Source organism: Populus trichocarpa, chromosome 19 (assembly GCF_000002775.5).
Source record: "Populus trichocarpa isolate Nisqually-1 chromosome 19, P.trichocarpa_v4.1, whole genome shotgun sequence".
Lineage (NCBI taxonomy): Eukaryota > Viridiplantae > Streptophyta > Magnoliopsida > Malpighiales > Salicaceae > Populus > Populus trichocarpa.
Window position 1 is genome coordinate 3684752 of NC_037303.2, and position 20965 is coordinate 3705716.

Sequence of the window (20965 nt, forward strand, 5' to 3'; positions counted from 1 at the left end):
TTTTGTCTAATAAAAAAAAATCATTTAGTTAGTTTAATAGTATTTGTTTTTTGCACTAGATTTTATATACAATTGTGTTATAAATCCGGTTTTGTAAAAGATAAAATGGCATAATAGTTTTATCTAAATATATATTTTTTAAATCACAATTAAAAATATTTTTTAAAATTTGAAATTTTTTTAATTATAAATATAAAAACTACTGGAATATCAAACAGTTATTATTATTATTATTATTAGTATTAGAGAACCTTAACTAATATCACTACTACGGCTGGCAAATAGTAAAGAAAAAATCAACTTGGAATTATATTCTGAAAATTGACTTGTGTTTCAACAACTTTGCCACCTTGAGTCCATTAAAAAAACTAAGGAAAATAAAATAATGCAAGTTTGCAATTATTGATTTTCAAGTAGCTCATACACGCAAGGGATATTCAGACGGTTCAACCTAGTCTTATTTTCGTAATCCTTCAAGTGGAATAATGCTGAATATTAAGATAATGTGATGGAATAAATATGTACCATTCGATTAGTAATATCTACAAGTTGGTTTCACTTTCAAATCATAATTCTGTAGTTCATGTGTATTCTCGGAGTGTTTTTTTTTTTTTTTTCCTGTCATGTTTTCTAGATATTTAATGTACTCTTATGTGTGTATGCTTATAATGATGAAAACTTTATTTCTTAAAGTTAAAAGAGAGGATTAATGAGGCTGGTGGAAGCTAATATTAGAATAGTAACACAAAAAAATACAAATTTTAATAAATAAAAAGGATTGCATATTTGAATATTAAATTTGTTGTTTTATTCTCTAAAAAATAAATATATGGTGGTTGTCTCATCAAGATATTTACAATATTTTTAAATGAGTGATAAAACTCTACATTTATCGGTAAACAACTTAAAATTCGAAAAGCACAAAGAAAATTAAAAAAAAATCTAAAATAAGATATAAATCCAAAAAAAAATTTAAGTTGCTAACCTAGTACCTCCTCTTAGGTTTAGACGCTAGATCTCATCTTGGATCTAGACATGTCCCACTAGTCTATAAAAACATCTATTGAGTTATGTTATCCACATAGCCTGTTTAAGTCAAATCTATATCTAGTTATGTAAAATCTTCACCTAAATGCTCATAACCTTTTATTTCTACAAACTCCACTACATCATTAAAAAAGTTTTGTGTCATCATAAACTTCACTGTTTATTATTCACAAAGTCACAGGTTCTTGCCTCTACATAAATTGAAAGAAGTCAAGGAAAAAAAAGGTTTTTTTTTTTCCTACGATAGAGAAGAAGAAAAGAGTTGGTTCGATAGAGCAAGATGAGAGCTTACTTTCTATGATTTACATCATAATTAACAAATAACACTCCTAAAAAGAGGTAAGAAAAATGAGAAACTTTATACTTATTATATTGCCTTAACGAGTAGTCAAAGGGACGTATGAAATATCTCCTTCAAAGAGTCATTAAAGAGTTAAGAGTTTTACTGCTTGAAAACTTTATAATTGGTAAAAGGATACCCAAGAACTCTTATTAGAATATGAGTTTTAGCATGTCTATAGATATATGTTTGTGATTAGCATTAAGTCACAATTTAAAGGAAAATAGACCAGGCTAAGAAATCTATTCCTACTTCTCTCTATTATTGAGAGAAAATAGTTTTTTAGATTTTGCACATAGAGCAACAACATAATTATTGCTTAAAGGCAAGAAATGCTACCATTATGAATTCAAGTATGTTTTTCTTAATCAATTGCTTTTGCTATATTTATTGAATGTGAAAAGCATGATAGTTAAAGATATAGAATTACATATTAAACTAAATTAAATTTTACATTGTGGTATTAAAGTCAGGTTGAAACTTTCATGTTTGTCTATTCAAATGTTTTTGTAATCCTAATTTTATGAATTAAAATTTTATTTTAGTTATTTTATTTGATTATTAAGTTTATCATTAGAATAATAAAAAAATAAATAGTAGTGCTTGAATTTATATGTCTCTTTGTCCAATAGTTAAAGATGAAAATTTTAATTGCAAAACTTTTCTTAAACTCCCGCACATTGATTTGGTAAATTAAATAAGAGAATTGAGATTCAATGATTGAGAAGTGGAATTTGGAAATTAAAAAAAAAATATTTGAGGAGGCAAAGATTCAAACTTGTGTGTATAAGTTTTAATTGAAATGTGTTAGGATATGTTCTTACTAGTAGGCTGCTTCCTAGTTTCTATCAAAGAATGTATGTATCATAGAACCACTTGAAAGTTAATTAAAGGGCTTTTGAAATTTGAAGCTATGACCTTTAAAGCTTATGTATGTATTATAACATTGCTTGAAGTTATTAAAACTTGAACCCATGACTTTCTCATGAACAAGTAAATGACTCACCACTTGGTTACAACTTGAATATTGAATGAATATGCAGACATAACAATATCATATGCTAGGATAATAATAATAATAATAATAATAATAATAATAATATTATTATTATTATTATTGGCAAATTTTTCTTTTAAAAAAAATAATCTAAGATGATGATTTTAACAATTTTTTTATGATGTGGTGTCTCATAATTCAAGCTATAAGTTAATTTTTAATCTATTGTTTTAGGAATATTGCATACATGGTTGTCATATTATTTCAGCAAATTCTTTATTGATCAGAGAAATTTTATGTTTATGGTTACTGATGGTAATTTTTGGGAATTCTAGAATTAAGTTTATCTGTGAGTTATGATAATTGTGCTTATTGTTTTATGATTTCATTACAACTTTCTGGAATTTTAATTAAACACAATGAATACATATTTAAAAATTTCTTTGGAATTGACTTCTAGTGTTCTAGGCATATTAGGTATAAAGGAATAGAAAGCATAAGGGCCAAAGAAAAAAAAATTATTTGGGTTGGTCTTAATTTTGAGTCAGAATAAATTAATTAGATTTGGGTTTATTTTAAGGTTGTATGATTTATAAACTTGGGCCAAATTAAAATAGGTCTAGGATTAGATAGAAACTCAATTGGTTAATTGAAATTTTGGTTTGGCTAATCTTTTATATAAGTTATTATGCTTAAGGTTTAGGGCTAATAATAATTAGTGAATGGGCCTAATAAAACTAAATTGGGCTATAATTAAAAACCATACAAAAATGGGTCTTAAAAAAAATAATCAATCTCATTACATTTTGGGCAAACTCAAATTAATTAGGTTTTGGCTTGGTTAAAACCTATAGAATTTAGATTGGGCAAAGAAAAACGTAATAAAAGCCTAAACCTATAAGATATGGTTAATTTTGGGTCTAATTATTAAATCCAATCATTACATAGACTTAGGCTGGTATAAAAACCTAAACCCATAAGATAAATAAATAGATTTAAATTGTAATAATACATTTAAAAAAACATAATTGTTATTAAAAATAGCCATAACATCTTAATGACACTAGATGTTTAATAAAGTTTTAAAATAATCACAATTAACAATTTTATACAATAATGCACCTCTACCCACAAAAAAATTTAGATTTACCTATTAGATATATGTGATTAAAGAAGTAAATCTTATGCATAGAATACATCTCTACCTACAAAAAGGTTTAGATTTTGCTTTTAATACGATTATAGTTTTTCATATTATTATGTTATCTCTAAATGTTATTTAAATTCTTGTTTATTGCAGTTGATGTTAATAATTTTATGAACAATGATTCTCGTATTGCTTTTCTGAATGGGGAGAATTTTTTAGAATGGAAAGTCAATCATTTTAATATTAGGGTGATCGATCTAGACCTTATCTTCATGTAGATGAACCACATATGCCAACGGAATCAAGTTCCACTATAAATAGAATGACATATGAAAGGTAGGAACGATCTAACTATTTAAGTACGATGCTCATAAAGGCCTATATTGACAAGATTATTAGAGGCTTAAATCCCGAATGTAATAAGGTTAAGGACTACATGACAGCTATTGAAGAGCAATTTGTTAGTTCTGATAAAGCATTGGCTAACACCCTTATTGATAAATTGTCTATGATAAAACATCACAAATCAAGAAGTGTGTATGGACACATAATGGAAATGAGAGATGTTGTTGCTCACCTTAAGTCTCTAAAAGTTGACATTTTTTAATCCTTCCTTATCTATTTGATACTCAACACTTTTTTTTTACAGAGTATGGACCATTCAAGATTTCTTATAACATACATTAAGAGAAATGGTATGTTAATGATCTTTTAACCATGTATGTACAAGAATAGGAGATGATGAAACATGAAAATCATGAGAGTGCTAACTATGTCACTTATAAAATGAAGAAAAGATAGAATACATAAAAACAAGTTAACAATGCACAATGAAAGAAGAAGAGAAAAGTGCTTTTCAAATGACCTAAACATATTGGATCAAGCAATTTAGTGGCTTGCTTCTTCTGTAAAAAAAAAGGGACACATGATGAAAGATTACCCAAAATACAAACAATGGCTTAAAGAAAAGGTGATTATATTATCCTTATGTGTTATGAATCTAATTTCATAGACTCTAAAAAAAAATACTTGTTGATTGATTCATGTACTACAATTGACGTTATCAATATTATGCAGGGCTTTCTAAATCTAAAGAGCCCGATAGGAAGTGAAGAAGGCTTTAGGAATGGGATGCATTTACATATTGAGGTTGTGGGGACTTGTAAACTTGTTTTAGAAAATGGCTATGTTTTGGATTTAGAAAACACTTTTTATTATTTCTCATAATAAATTTAGCATAGGTTTTTGGTATTTTTTTAATGGATTATATAAACTTAAATTAAATCCAACCTATGAAAAAAGTCTCATAACCTTGCATAAAGGAATTGGTACTAAGCGTACCATTGTTGATGAGTCCTTCTCTACCTTATGACAGAAAAGATTAGGACATATCTCTATTAAGAGAATTAAAAGATTAGTCAATGAAGGATTCCTTGAAACTCTTGACCTTTGTAACTTTGTTACTTATGTGGATTACATAAAAGGAAAGCCAACCAACAAGACCAATAAATGTGCCAAAAAAAGTAGCAAAGTTCTTAAGATCACACACATTGATATTTGTGGTCCATTTAGTGCCTATTGTCTAAATTATCATAGATATTTTATCTCATTCATTGATAATCATACTAGATACATGTATCTCTACCTTTTATTTAGTAAAAGTAGGACATTAGATGCCATTAAGACCTATAAAAAAGAAATAAAGAGACAACTTAGAAAAAAGATAAATATATTAAGATCTTATAAAGATAGTGAATATTATGGAAGATACATAGAATTTGAAAAAAGAAAAGGGTTTATTTGCAAACTACTTGGAAGAAAAGGGTATCATTTCATAATATACCATGCCAGGAATACCTTACCAGAATAGTGCTGCTGAAAGGAAAAACCATACATTTATGAATATGATTAGGAGTATGTTAGGAAGCAATGAACTACCCTTATTTTTGTGGAGTAAAACCTTAAAGACAATAATGTATATACATGCATAGAAGAATCATTACTATTGGATGAAAAAAAAATATTTCTTCTTCGTAATTGTAATCATTGTTTTTTTCTATATGAATATTTATTTATATATTCATGTGATTAAATAAAAACATATTATAAGAAATTCTTTATGGCAGTGTGCATGCAATATACTATTTGGATAAATTTGAAATGAGTAGAATTAAAGAAACATACCAAAGAAAATCATGGGAAGAAGTGATGCATCCCTATTATTAAAATTATTTGGTATTGTAGTGTATAATATTTTTGTTTGAAAAAATATCAAAATAATTATTTTTTATATATTTTTTTAATATTTAACATAACATATAAAAATCACAAAAAAACATTAAAAAACAAAAAATACAAAACCCTCAAACACTAAAAACTTTAGAATATCATGTCCTTCAGAGGTATACAACACATCTATATCAAAGGTAACATTTGGTATGGGTATGTTTGAGAGTGTGGTTGCTTTTCATGCCGAAATACATCAAAATGATGTTTTTTTATTTTTTTTTAAATTATTTTTTAAATCAACGCATCAAAATAATTTAAAATATTAAAAATAAAATTAATTTTTAGTAAAAAAAAACATTTCCAAACACTCTCTTCTTCGTATCACCTGCAACCAAATATTTATTTGATGAAAACTTATAAATAATAGGGCCGCTTAAACACAAAAATTATACCTAAAAATCTTACCAATTCATATGTAATTTAATACAATGATTTTATCTCAGCTACTAGATATTCTTATACATAACTTTTTTTTGTGAAGGGATTTCTTTCAATTTAAAATTTAGATTTAAAAACAGTGGGAGCACGAAATTGGATAAAAAAATAGTGAAAAAAGTAGATCGGGTCAACAAACATGGGAGAGGGTTTGATTGAAAAGAAAAATAACTCAATAAAAAATAATTAAAAAAAAAGAATGAGGAAAAAACTAAACAAAAATAACACAACATAAACCTGGATTGAAAAGTGGAATAAAAAACCAATAAAACTTTTATAAAAGAGTTAAGACAAATAAAAAAAAATACAAAGAATAAGGACCAAATTAAAAAAAAATACATGAAAAATTGAAATTGAATAACTAAATAAAAAAGGAATAACACTTATTCAAAAGGACAATGGATAAAAAAAATTACAAGAAAAAAGACAAAAAATTTTGTTGGGAGGGTTAAATTGAAGAAAAATATAACTAATATATCAGAACATATCATTCCAAGATTTTTTTGATTATTATCATTATCACTATCACAATTATTATTATTATTACTATCATCACCACACTTATTGTTATCACAACCATTATTATTGTTGTTATTGTTACTACTATCATAATCATCACTATTATTAATATTATTATCACAACCATCACTATTATTATCATTATTACTAATATCATTACCTTTACCGTTACTAATATTATTATTCTTATTATTATCGTTATTATTTCTCCAACTACTATTGTAATTACCATTATTATTATTATTATTACCACCACCACCACCACCACCATTATTGTTATTATTATTGCTCCAATCACTACTGTAATTACCATTATTAATATTATTATTATTACTGAAATAAAAAAAATCTATAAACTTATTTTGAATGATAAAATTACCAATATTATTATTTATTACTATTATTGTCACTATTACTATTAGTAGTATTATTACTACTATCATTATTGTTGTTGTCATTACCATCATTATTATTGTTGTTGTTGTTATGATCACAATTATTAATATTATCATCACAATCATTATTATCATTAGCACCGTTACCATCATAATAAACTATTATCATTGCCACTATTATTACAACTATTATCACTATTAGTATCATTATTATTACTAATATGATTATAACATCATCATCATCATCGTTGCTGTTGTTGAAAAAACAAAAGCTATAATTTTTTTTTAAAGATAAAATTAAAAACCATAAAAACTTTGATAAAAGGGCTAAGGTAAAAAACCAATAAATCAAAAGAAGGACCAAATTGAAATTTATATTATCATTGAAAAAAAATCATAAAATTAACTTGAAGCATAAAACTGAAAGCATAAAAACTATGACAAAAGAAAAGGAAACAAAATAAGAAATCAAAAGTATAAGGACTAAACCAAAAAATATTATTTACATGTAAATTTGAATTGAAGGATTAAATTGAAAAATCATAAAACTTTAACAAAAGGAAAAATGACAAAAATAAACAATCAAAACCAAAAGGATTGAACCTGAAAAGGCAATAAAAATAGGGACCATGGTGCATCTCTCTATGTAGGAGAGAGAATGAAAGGGGAGAAAAAAAAAAGGACCACCAGCCATAAACCAACCACCTTTATATGACACGCGCCAACAATAAAAAAAAAGTACACGATATAGCACAAAATGAGACATCAGAAAACAATTTTATATAACCAGGGCCAACAACTTTTTGAATTAAAAAATATTAATTAAATGTTAAATTAATTCATCACCCTAGACCAACCCCAATAATTACAAACAAAAAAACTTGAGGAAAAGACATCAATACCCCTATTTATATGGCCTTTTTTTTTATCCCAATGACAATTGTGTTATTGTATTGTACAATTAAAAAGTAAAAATATCAAAACATCCTTGTCTAACAATGTTAGTTTTTTTATTATTATTCTAGAGGTATTTTTATTATTTTACTATGCATTAAAAGATGAATCGACAAAAACACTCCAAAACAAATCATTAATGAAAAATAAACATTGTTAAAAGACCAAAACACCCCTGAATCAAAAGCAATTAATTTTTCTTGCCAAGAGCATAGACGTTACTCCGCTATTATAGTGAATAGTAAAGTGTGTCTATGACTATAAGAAATCTCTAATGTCTTTTAGTATATTTGTTATATATTCGTTAGAGATCTTCTATTTTTCACATCTATCCTATAAATGTATAGAAGAATCATTACTATTGGATGAAAAAAAAAATTTCTTCTTCATAATTGTAATCGTTGCTTTCTAGATGAATATTTATTTTTATACTCATATAATTAAATAAAAACATATTATAATAAATTCTTTATGGCAGTGCGCATGCAATATACTATTTGGATAAATTTGAAATGAGTAGAATTAAAGAAACATACCAAAGAAAATCATGGGAAAAAGTGATGCATCCCTATTATTAAAATTATTTGGTATGGTATTGCAGTGTATAATATTTTTATTTGAAAAAATATTAAATAATTATTTTAATATTTTTTTTAATATTTAACATAACATATAAAAATCATAAAAAAAACATTAAAAATAAAAAATTACGACACCCTCAAACACTAAAAACTTTAGAATATCATGGCCTTCAGAGGTATACACCACATCTATATCAAAGGTAACATTTGGAATACTGACATTTGATTAAAAAACAAAACTATAGTAAAATTCAAATATAAGATACAAGACTCGAGGGCCTGTTTGAGAGTGTGGTTGCGGTTTCTTTTCAAAGTGTTTTTCATGCCGGAATGCGTCAAAATAATATATTTTTTTATTTTTTAAAAATCATTTCTGAGATCATTTGCATCAAAACACTCCAAAACATTAAAAGAATTAATTTTTAACCAAAAAAATTAAAATTTTTAAAAATACGGATTGACCCGCGTTCCCAAACGCTCTCGTATCACCTACAACCAAATATTTATTTGATGAAAACTTATAAATAATAGGGCTGCTTAAACACAAAAATTATACCTAAAAATCTTACCAATACATATGGGATTTAATACAATGATTTTATCTCAGCTACTAGATATTCTTATACATAACTCTTTTTTCTTGTAAAGGGATTTCTTTAAATTTAATATTTAGATTTTTGTTAATCAAGTGCTAATTTGTGTTTGAGTTAATTTTAATTTTGTTCCAAATGCAAGGCATTGAATCCATCCAATGAAAACGGAATTCTGTGTGAAGTCACAATGGCAAAATGGGTGGCGGCAGCACAATGTCTAGGGTGGGCACATAATTCACGAAAGCCAGCATCTAACTTCAAAAGGATAATGATTAGGGTAGTTTACAACTCATATAATTTTAAAAGTTATTTGATTTTTATTATTTGATTTTTATTATTTTAACTTATTTAATTTTTATTATTTACATTTATTTTTCATCTTAAATTATAGTAAAAAATTAGTTTTTTTTAAACTACAATTTATATTTTTTAAACCATAACAACAAAAATATTATAATGCAAAACACACTTATTTTTCTCTCTTTTCTCCTCTAAGAGGGTATTTGAAAGTGTGGTACTAGTTGTTTTTCAAAGTGCTTTTCATTTAGAAATGTATCAAAATAAATATTTTTTATTTTTTTAAAATTTTTTCACATCAACACATCAAAATAATCTGAAAACACCAAAAAAAATATTAATTTGAAAAAAAAAATACTTTTAAAACACCAAAAACAAATATTACCTACCACCTCTCTTCGATAAACTTTTTTTCTCAATTCTTCTTCGTTGATAAACCTTAATAGTGCAAAAAATGTCAACTTTCTTTTTGGGTATTAGCACAAGACTTTTCTTAAGTGTTTATAAGGTACCAGCAGCACCCTTGAGGAGGGAATAGGCCAGATCAGCATGACTATAGACTACCAAATTTTCTTATTTTTAATATATATATAAATGGTAAAATAATTATGTGAGAATGTTAAAGGCATGATAACACTGTTACTCTATATATTTTTTTTTATGGTGTGGTGTGTTATTTATTTTGTTTTAAAAAGAATTATTCTTATCTAGTTTCATACAAAAAAGAATTCCTAGACTTTCCCCCTTAATTTCTAAAGTCAGAAAATGTGGGTGGCTCTTCACTATTAGAACCACTTTGAGAGGACACGGTTAGCCATGCTATGGCCTGTGAATAAAGAAATTCGAAACGGTGTTGTGTTGGCCTAATATAAAACTTGCAAGAATTATAATACCACAGACATGACCAAGCTTGGAGGAAATATTCATAAAGCATAAAATTATTAGGATTGCCACAAGTACCACGACTCATGATGTCAGGGAAGACATCAGCAATGGCAGATCCTACATGGTTAGAAAGAAAAGAAAAGAAAAAAAAACCATGAGAAATAAAATTTACGTCTTGAGTTTGCTTTTTAGAGATCATTAGTTTGATTTTTATACATTTTAGAGCTGCTGGAGGCTTATATAATTGTTAATTTTAGAGCATGTAGAATTAGTCGAGATGCACGCAAGATAACCCGAACATCAACATTAATAATAAAAAAAATAAAAAGAAAACCCATCCAATATACATATAAAATTGTGGGATTTTTTTTCTTGGATCATAGTTGCGAATGTCGTATAGAGCTATCATGCATGATGTTAAGTTGAGGTGATAGTTAACATTAAAAAAATAATTTAATTGATCATGTTTTGAGTTTATTCTTTAATGATCATAAGTTTGGATTTCCTCAAAACCATTAGAGGATTACATGGTCGTTAACTTCAGGCCCGTGAGATTAGTTGAGATACGCGCAAGCTGGCCCGAACACCCACATTAATAAAAAAAATTGTGTGATAATTTTTGTTTTGGGTGTATTTTAAAACTGTGTTTTACTTGAAAAAATATTAAATTGATGATTTTTTTAGTATTTTTTAATGGTTTTGAAGTATTAATAAAAAAAATATAAAATATATAAAAATATTATTTAAAAATCTATATTTATTACAATATCAAACATGCAGTCAGAATAGGCTAAACGAAACCATTACTATTTTCAATGGCAGGTAAAGAAACACCAATTAGAGAGTTGCCTGTTGAAGTGAAAATCTGCATAGATGCCTACTAAATGAAGAACTTGGAGACAAAAGTAGTGGCTCGTAGAAAATTGACAATGGATTTGAGATTATTGGGTATCTAAGGTCAATGTAATAGAAGGAAAACAACTAATGTAGGTAGAGAGCTAAAAACAAGTAAAAAGAATGTTCAAAGTTTAAAATAAGACAGAAGAGACAAAAATAATAAAAAATAGAAAAATATTTTTTTTTTGAAAATATAAAAATCCATTTAAAATTATTTTTAAAACCAATTTTATTTTTTTTAATCTATCCTCGGAAACTAACTAAAATTCCAGTGCTATAGAATTGGTTATTTTTGCATCCCAACCAATACCAACTAGCGAATAATCCATAGGTACATCAAAAAGTTTATTTTAAGCTAAAAAAAGGCATGCAAACGTGATTGACTCGTGTTTTTTAAAAAATAATTTTTTTTATTAGAAATTATATTTTTATGTTTTCAATGGTTTTAATGTGTTGATTTTAAAAATAATTTAAAAAAATAAAAAAAAATTATTTTAATATATTTAAAAATAAAAAAAACACTTTAAAAAACAATCAAATCACACTTCTATACAGGCCAAAAGCTTGAAAGCAAACAAGGAAGAAAGAAAGACAATATACTTTCAATTTAGCTTTTTGAACCACTAAAATAATGTACAGGTGGAGTGAGATGAAGAAAGTATCCTCTCATGCCTTGTCGGCCATCTCTCTCGCATATACATAACAGACGGATGTATTATTGAAACCATGTAGGAAATATTTTGTTAATCATTGCATAGAAGACTAAATAAATTCTGAACTTTCTGCTATTATTCATGATAATAAAAAGAAGTTGACAATTTGCCAAACAATTCATTGCACTTCAAAGACTTCCAACTCAGACTTCAAAAAGAAAGAAGAAACTTCACTGGGACCATTTATTTTATGCTCTCTATTCTGTACGCGCAAAACTGGAGATCTTCCTTGTAGGAAACTCTCTGCGAAGTTCAAAAACTCTTCTTCCAGTCCCTGTGTTCTGGGTTTGGTTCCTTCTTCTTGCAGGCCATTGACCTTAGAGGTATGTGGCTCTAGAGTCATTGCTTTCCATTGACTCTGTTCCTCTTGTGGAGCTTGTATCTGGGCAGAGCTAATGTTTTGGTCTTGTCCTCACTATTTTTTCTTCATGTGAATGCGACTCATTTCTGTTTGGTAGGCATGGAGAGAATATCATATAGGCTGCTCCCTGTATTTGTTCTTGTTGTTTCCCTCTTGTTTCATCAGTCCATGGGGCTTAATGCTGAGGGGCAATACCTCCTAGATATAAAGAGTAGAATTGGTGACACCTATAACCATCTTAGCAACTGGAATCCTAATGATTCCATTCCTTGTGGGTGGAAAGGTGTGAATTGCACCAGTGATTACAATCCAGTGGTTTGGCGTCTTGATTTGAGTTCAATGAATCTTTCTGGCTCTTTATCACCAAGTATAGGTGGATTGGTTCATTTGACACTTCTTGATCTTTCTTTTAATGCTTTGTCTCAAAATATACCTAGTGAAATCGGAAATTGTTCGAGTTTGGAGTCTCTTTATCTGAACAATAACCTTTTTGAAAGCCAACTCCCTGTGGAATTAGCTAAGCTTTCTTGTTTGACGGCTTTGAATGTAGCCAACAATAGAATATCAGGTCCTTTTCCTGATCAGATTGGAAACCTTTCCTCTCTGTCACTATTGATTGCATACAGTAATAACATCACCGGATCATTGCCTGCTTCTCTTGGAAACCTTAAGCATTTGAGGACTTTTAGGGCAGGGCAGAATTTGATATCCGGAAGCTTACCTTCGGAGATAGGTGGATGTGAGAGTTTGGAGTATCTTGGTCTTGCACAAAATCAGTTAAGTGGTGAAATACCAAAAGAAATTGGAATGCTCCAGAACTTGACGGCTTTGATCCTTCGGTCTAATCAGCTTTCTGGGCCTATTCCAATGGAGCTGAGCAATTGCACCTATTTGGAGACCCTTGCTCTCTATGACAACAAACTTGTAGGGCCTATACCCAAGGAGCTTGGTAATCTTGTATATCTGAAGAGGTTTTACCTCTACAGAAATAACTTGAACGGGACAATTCCAAGAGAGATTGGAAATCTGTCTTCTGCATTAGAGATCGACTTCTCGGAGAATGAGTTGACTGGAGAGATACCGATTGAGCTGAAGAACATAGCCGGGCTGTCGTTGCTTTATATTTTTGAGAACATGCTTACCGGTGTCATACCAGATGAGCTCACAACTTTGGAAAACCTGACAAAGCTTGACATATCAATCAATAATCTCACTGGTACTATTCCTGTGGGTTTCCAGCATATGAAGCAGCTGATCATGTTGCAGCTCTTCGATAACTCATTGAGCGGTGTCATTCCTCGAGGACTTGGAGTCTACGGCAAACTTTGGGTGGTTGACATTTCAAATAACCACTTAACAGGAAGAATACCGCGCCATCTTTGCAGAAATGAAAACCTGATTTTGCTGAACATGGGGTCAAACAATCTCACGGGTTATATCCCAACAGGGGTGACAAATTGCAGGCCGCTGGTTCAACTTCATCTTGCAGAAAATGGCCTTGTGGGAAGTTTCCCATCTGATTTGTGCAAGTTGGCGAACCTCTCTAGTCTTGAATTGGATCAGAACATGTTCACTGGGCCAATTCCTCCAGAGATTGGTCAATGCCATGTTCTGCAAAGGCTGCATCTCTCTGGTAACCATTTTACTGGTGAATTGCCAAAAGAGATTGGCAAACTGTCCCAGCTGGTGTTTTTTAACGTCTCAACAAATTTTCTCACCGGAGTGATACCGGCAGAGATTTTTAACTGCAAGATGCTTCAACGGCTTGATCTCACCAGGAATAATTTTGTGGGTGCTTTACCAAGTGAGATAGGAGCCCTTTCCCAACTGGAGATTCTCAAGCTTTCAGAGAATCAACTTTCCGAGCACATACCTGTGGAAGTAGGAAATTTGTCACGCCTAACTGACTTACAAATGGGAGGCAACTCATTTTCTGGTGAGATACCGGCTGAGTTGGGTGGCATTTCAAGCTTGCAGATTGCCCTGAATCTTAGTTACAACAATCTCACCGGCGCAATCCCCGCAGAGCTTGGGAATCTTGTATTGCTGGAATTCCTGCTTCTCAACGACAATCATCTGAGTGGTGAAATCCCAGACGCCTTCGATAAATTATCTAGCTTACTTGGATGCAACTTCTCAAACAATGATTTGACAGGGCCTTTACCTTCCCTGCCATTATTCCAAAAGACAGGCATCAGCAGCTTTCTTGGGAACAAAGGGCTTTGTGGTGGAACTCTTGGAAATTGTAATGAATTTCCACATTTGTCATCTCATCCCCCAGATACTGAAGGGACAAGTGTTCGTATAGGAAAAATAATTGCTATTATTTCTGCAGTCATTGGTGGGAGTTCTCTCATTTTAATTATAGTGATTATATACTTCATGAGACGTCCGGTCGCCATAATTGCTTCTTTGCCAGATAAACCATCCTCTTCTCCAGTTTCAGACATTTACTTTTCCCCCAAGGATGGGTTCACTTTCCAGGACTTAGTTGTGGCAACTGACAATTTCGATGATAGCTTCGTTTTAGGGAGGGGAGCCTGTGGAACTGTATACAAGGCAGTCTTGCGATGTGGTCGTATCATTGCAGTTAAGAGGCTGGCGTCTAACAGGGAGGGAAACAATATTGATAATAGCTTCCGTGCTGAGATTCTGACTTTGGGAAATATCAGGCATCGGAATATTGTGAAGCTGTATGGTTTCTGCAATCACCAGGGCTCCAACCTGCTTCTTTATGAATACTTGGCAAGGGGAAGCTTGGGAGAATTGCTCCATGGATCATCATGCGGTCTTGATTGGCGGACAAGATTCAAGATTGCCCTTGGAGCTGCTCAAGGTCTTGCTTATTTGCATCATGATTGCAAGCCTCGGATATTTCATCGTGACATTAAGTCCAATAACATTCTGCTTGATGAGAAGTTTGAAGCTCATGTCGGGGACTTTGGGCTCGCAAAGGTGATTGATATGCCACAATGGAAATCAATGTCTGCTGTTGCCGGTTCTTATGGCTACATTGCCCCTGGTAAGATATCCAAGGTTTTTGTACTCATGATGCTTCTGCATTTTCCAACATAAATCTAACTGTTACTTAGCTTTTGCTTGATAATCCGTTTCAACCTGTTTTTAAAAATGTTTTTCAAACTGATTTTATCTTAAAAAACATTAAATTAATGCATGATTGCCTTATTTATCAACAAATCAAAAGCTTGAGATCCTACAGATATTGAACTTATGAGTTTCAGGAAATTTATGATCTCTACAAGAACTTTTTTGCCCTCCGAATAATTTTTCCTTGATATTGTTGATGAATAATTTTGATCTCAATGACAGAATATGCATACACCATGAAAGTCACCGAAAAATGCGACATTTATAGCTACGGAGTAGTCTTACTAGAACTGCTGACCGGCAGAACACCTGTGCAATCACTAGATCAAGGCGGCGATCTTGTGTCCTGGGTAAGAAACTACATTCAAGTTCATTCCTTATCACCTGGAATGCTTGATGATCGAATCAATCTGCAAGATCAGAATACAATCCCTCACATGATTACTGTCATGAAAATTGCTCTAGTCTGCACAAGCATGTCTCCTCTGGACAGACCAACAATGCGAGAGGTTGTTTCGATGCTCATGGAGTCGAATAAACTTGAAGGACACTTCGATTCTTCCTCCTCGTCTTCGCCGAGTCATCATTCTAATTCTAGCGATGAACTTATCATACATGTGTAATAAACTATAGTGTTTTGATTTTCTTAGTAGCCAATTTATCCTTAGTGTAAGTAGCACAAACCGCATTTTATATTCCTAACACCATGATATTGCTCATCTCCATTTTGGTTGTCTAGCTAATGAGCAGTGCCTTCAAAGGCAAAGTAACTTTTGTAGTTCTTAAGTTCAAGAAAGAGTTTTCAGTGACATCATATATATAAAAAAAGTGTGCATTAATTAATTAAATATTTTTAAATTTATTATTGAGATAACATTAAATAATAAACTAAAGAGTGTGGATGATTCACTGTTTATTCACTCTCAATGCATTGTGAATTACAACAGTAATTCACAGTGTATTTTTTTTTTTTTTCTAACTTTCCTTTTTTTTCATTTATTTTTTTAAAAAAATTATCTTTGTCGATTTTACTTTTTTAATATTGAGCTGGTTAAAAATTTCGCTTTGTAATTTTTTTCTTTTAAAATACTGTGGATTACTACGGTGTTTTCCCACATGGTTTTTCTATTTTATTTTTTTATTTTTCAAAATTATTTTTGTTTATTTTATTTTTTTAATATTGAGCTGATTGAGAATTTAGTTTTGTAATTTTTAAAAAAAACATTGTTGATTGCTACAGTGTTTCTCCGCATGGTTTTTTTTGTTTTTGTTTTTTGATGATTTTCTCTGAAATTATCTTTTTCAATTTTATTTTTTAATATTGAGCTGATTAAAAATTACAGTTACAATATATGAGAAAAGCATTGTAACTTTCCTCGCAAATTACTGTGAATTGCCATAGTATTTTTTTCTATATGGTTTTTTTTCAGTTTCTTTTGTGTTTTTTTTTGTAATATTGTTTTTTTAAAAAAATTATCTTTGTCGATTTTATTTTTTTAATATTAAGTTGGTTAGAATTTAACTTTGTAATAAAGCTTAATCATGTGGGGAAAGCATTGTAACTTTCCTAACAAAACACTGTAGGTTGCTAGAGTGTCTCTCAACATGGTTTTTTTTTCTTATGACTTTTTTAAAATTATCTTTGTCAATTTTATTTTTTTAATATTAAGCTGGTTGAGAATTACAATTACAAGTCATTACAAATAAGGCTAAATCATGTGGGGAAGCACTGTAGCTTTCATTACAAAACAATGTGAATTGCTACAGTGTTTCCAACATGTTTCTTTTTCATGTTTTTTTTTTGTATTTTTTCGTTATTTCTTTTTCTAAAATTATCTCTATCGATTTTATTTTTTTAATATTGAGCTTATTGGGAATTTAGCTTTGTAATTTGTTTTTTCTTTAAAACACTGTGAATTGTTGCAGTGTTTTTCCATATGATTTTTTTCAAAATTATCTTTGTCGATTTTTTTTTTTTGAATATTAAGTTGGTTAAAAATTATAATTACAATAAAGCTAAATCATATGGGGAAAGCGTTGTAACTTTTCTCACAAAACACTGTGAATTGCTACAGTATTTATCTAAATGGTTTATTTTTATGATTTTTTCTAAAATTATCTTTGTCAATTTTATTGGAGAAAGCACTGTAGTTTTCCTTACAAAACATTGTCAATTGATACAACGTTTTTCCTCATGGGTTTTTTTCCTTTCAAAATTATCTTTGTTGGTTTTTTAAAAAATATTAAGTTGGTAGAGAATTTAATTTTCTATTTTTTTTTGCTGTTTATTAACAAAAAAGCTAAATCTTGTGGCGAAAACACTGTATATTTCCTCACAAAACACTGTGGATTGCTACAAATCATTTTGTTCAGTCTCTAAGTTTTTGATCACCAACACAACTTTTTTTTCTGTCATGAAATATTGGCTCCATCATACCTTTAGTTTTTATTACTTATCTAGCGCTGATTCACAATTATAACATTATCAAGTATATTTGTTTTATAAACTCGCGGCAGCGCGCTGACATGCCTTCTCGTGTAGAGCATATTAAATCGCATAACAAAAATAAGCACAGCCTAGGAAATGTTAAGTGAGTAGAATCCCTCACCTATTTATTGCTTATATTATTTGAACCCAATTCTTGATAGAGGTAGTTTGATATTTCACGTAGCATATAGGAAAGATAAAACTATGATTATAGGCCCTAAAGCTACAGACCAAGTTGTAGAGAAATCTAAAGAAAATTCTTTGGTATTTTATTGAATCTAAATGATATTCTTCATCTCCATAAAATAAATTAAATATCTTTATTTATATTAGCATTAAAATCCTTTATAGGAAATGATTCCTAATTAAAATTTTCTTAACTAATAGAATCTATTTACCATTAGAATTTCTAAATAGTTAAATACTAGTTAAACTAAAAGTCTTAAGTTAAGTAGGAAACAAATAATTAAAAATAAAAAATTAACTAGGAAAATAATTAAACAAGAAAACAATAATTTCATGCTTCATATGAGATGTTTTCGAGTTTCTTTATGGATTTATATTTTCAAGTCTGGCTTTGTCAATTTGATTCATAAACTATTAGGATAATTATTCTACGTTAGTCTCCCTCACTTGAGAAAAACTCGTCCTCGAGTTAACTGTTAGAAATTAAACTTTTTCACCCTAAAAAAATAAATACTTTGAATTTAATATTGTAGCTAACTTATTCTATAAATAACATGGCTTTGACTTCTGAAATTTAATTTTTAATTTAAGGTGCATGTGTAATAAGGAAAAATCCATATTTGATGTTATCATTTTTGTTCATATAAAGTCTACTTGTAGTTCCTTCCTATATCTTTCTACTTCAAACTTAAGTTCATCATCATCTATATCTTTCAATACTTCAACCATTATAGTTAAAGGAACACAAAAATAATCTTTCATGATATCTTCAGAAAACTTGTCAAACATTACTGGGTCCTTTATGTTCTTGTTTGCAAGATCTTCATCATCATATAAATCTTCTTCATCATCTTTATCAGGTTTGCATAGAACATCCTCATCATTGAAAGGCTCTTGCTTAAACTGATATTCAATCACGATGATCAATTTCTATCTTTTAGGTCCTTCACAAAGATAAGTAATTGTTTAGATGAAGTTTTTAGGAATAGATCTAAGGTAAGGTCAGCCTTAAGATAAGTCTTTAAACATGTACATCTCCTCTTTGCGATTCTTGTTTGTACCTCTCATCAACTAAAATAGATATTCTTTATCACATGAATACCCTTAGTCATACTGACCCATGAGGATTTGCATGAATTAGTTCAATGACAGGTTGGTCGTGGGCGTCATCCCCAGTACGTACCTCTCTTCTTCCCTAGTTCTTGTTTGTGCATAACCCTGGTGCCTTAAGCCTGGTTTTAAGGTCATCAAATCTGGCATTGATGATGTGCAAACCTAGTTTGCATTTTTCCCTTTAAAGATGTTATCACTACTGAATAACGATATAGATGATCCCAAACAATCTGCATCCCCTGATCACCGTTACAAAGATAAATATCACCAACTACCCCACGATTCTCTTCATAATTCGCCATCGACTAGGATGTTAACTTGCTCTAATACCACCTGACATAGTGTATAGTGAAGATAAAACTAGGATTTTCAAACCCTAAAGTTAAAGACCAAGTTGTAAAGAAATCTAGAGAAAATTCATTGGTATTTTATTAAATTTGAATAATAGCCTTCATCTCTATAAAATAAATTAGACATTCATATTTATATTAGTACAAAAATCCTTTTGAGAAAAATATTTCTATTTAAAACTTTCCCCATTAATATAATACATTTAATGTTAGGATTTATAAATAGTAAATTACTAATCAAATTAAAAGTTCTAAACTAATTAGAAAATAAATAATTAAAATATAAAATTATCTGAAAAGAATAATTAAAACAGAAAAATAATAACTTCACATTTCATATTTCATATGAGATACTTACAAGGTTTTTTTGCTAACTTTTTTTCAAGTTTTACCTTGTATATATATGTTCCATAAACTTTTAAAATAATTATTCTACGTCAGTATTCCTTGTGTTTTGCCCGGGAAGTGGAGTCTTCCTTTGGCACAACAACCTGCAAAACCTTTAAAAAGAAAGTCACTTTAACATTTAAGGGTATTGAAAGAAAATATTTAATTTCCAAAAAAAACATAGAAAGGAAAATTCAAACAAAGCTATAATTAAAAATGAAATTTGTACAATAACTTTTGAGGATGTTTAAAGTTAGTTTTTTAAAATGTTATTTATTTGAAAATATATTAAAATAATATATTTTTTTATTTTTTTAAAATTATTTTTAATATCAGTATATCAAAACAATCCAAAAATATAGAAAAATTCAAATTTTTATGAAACATAATTTCAAATACAATTACAAATAACTTTTTTATTTTATATTACAGTATAACTGCAAGTTACACCATAACAAAAATATGATTTTTATGCTTTTTATTATGATGTAATATGTGATGCACCACAACAATAAATCATCACTTGGTTATAATTTAGGGTTTGTTTGAGATTGTGGTAGCGATAACGGTTTAAAGTGCTTTTCGCTTAAAAATATATGAAAATAAATTTTTTTTTTATTTTTAAAAAATTAATTTTGATATCAGTACATTAAAACAATTTAAAAATATAATTTTTTTTAATTTTAAATAAATTTTATTTTTAAAACGCAAAACACACCCTTAAAACTATATCTCTTCGTATTATGGCTTTCAAGGAGTAGTCGAGTAAAAAATAAAAAAATTCATCCTATAAAATAGTGTCAGAAAAAAATGTTGCACAATTATGATAAAATTAAAAACATTTCAGCTGTAGGAACTAAATTGAAACTATCTACATAATTGG

At 29.1% G+C, this 20965-nt stretch overlaps 1 protein-coding gene across 1 annotated transcript; it reads left to right on the top strand.

Annotated features, from left to right (window-relative positions):
• Window positions 1-12167: 12167 nt before the first annotated feature.
• On the top strand, window positions 12168-16406 carry LOC7469826 (probable leucine-rich repeat receptor-like protein kinase At5g63930). Its single transcript, XM_002325331.4, has 2 exons — window positions 12168-15472; window positions 15781-16406. The coding sequence occupies exons 1-2, from the start codon at window positions 12550-12552 to the stop codon at window positions 16179-16181; spliced, it is 3324 nt and encodes a 1107-aa protein (XP_002325367.2). The 5' UTR covers window positions 12168-12549; the 3' UTR covers window positions 16182-16406.
• The last annotated feature ends 4559 nt before the right edge of the window (window positions 16407-20965 follow it).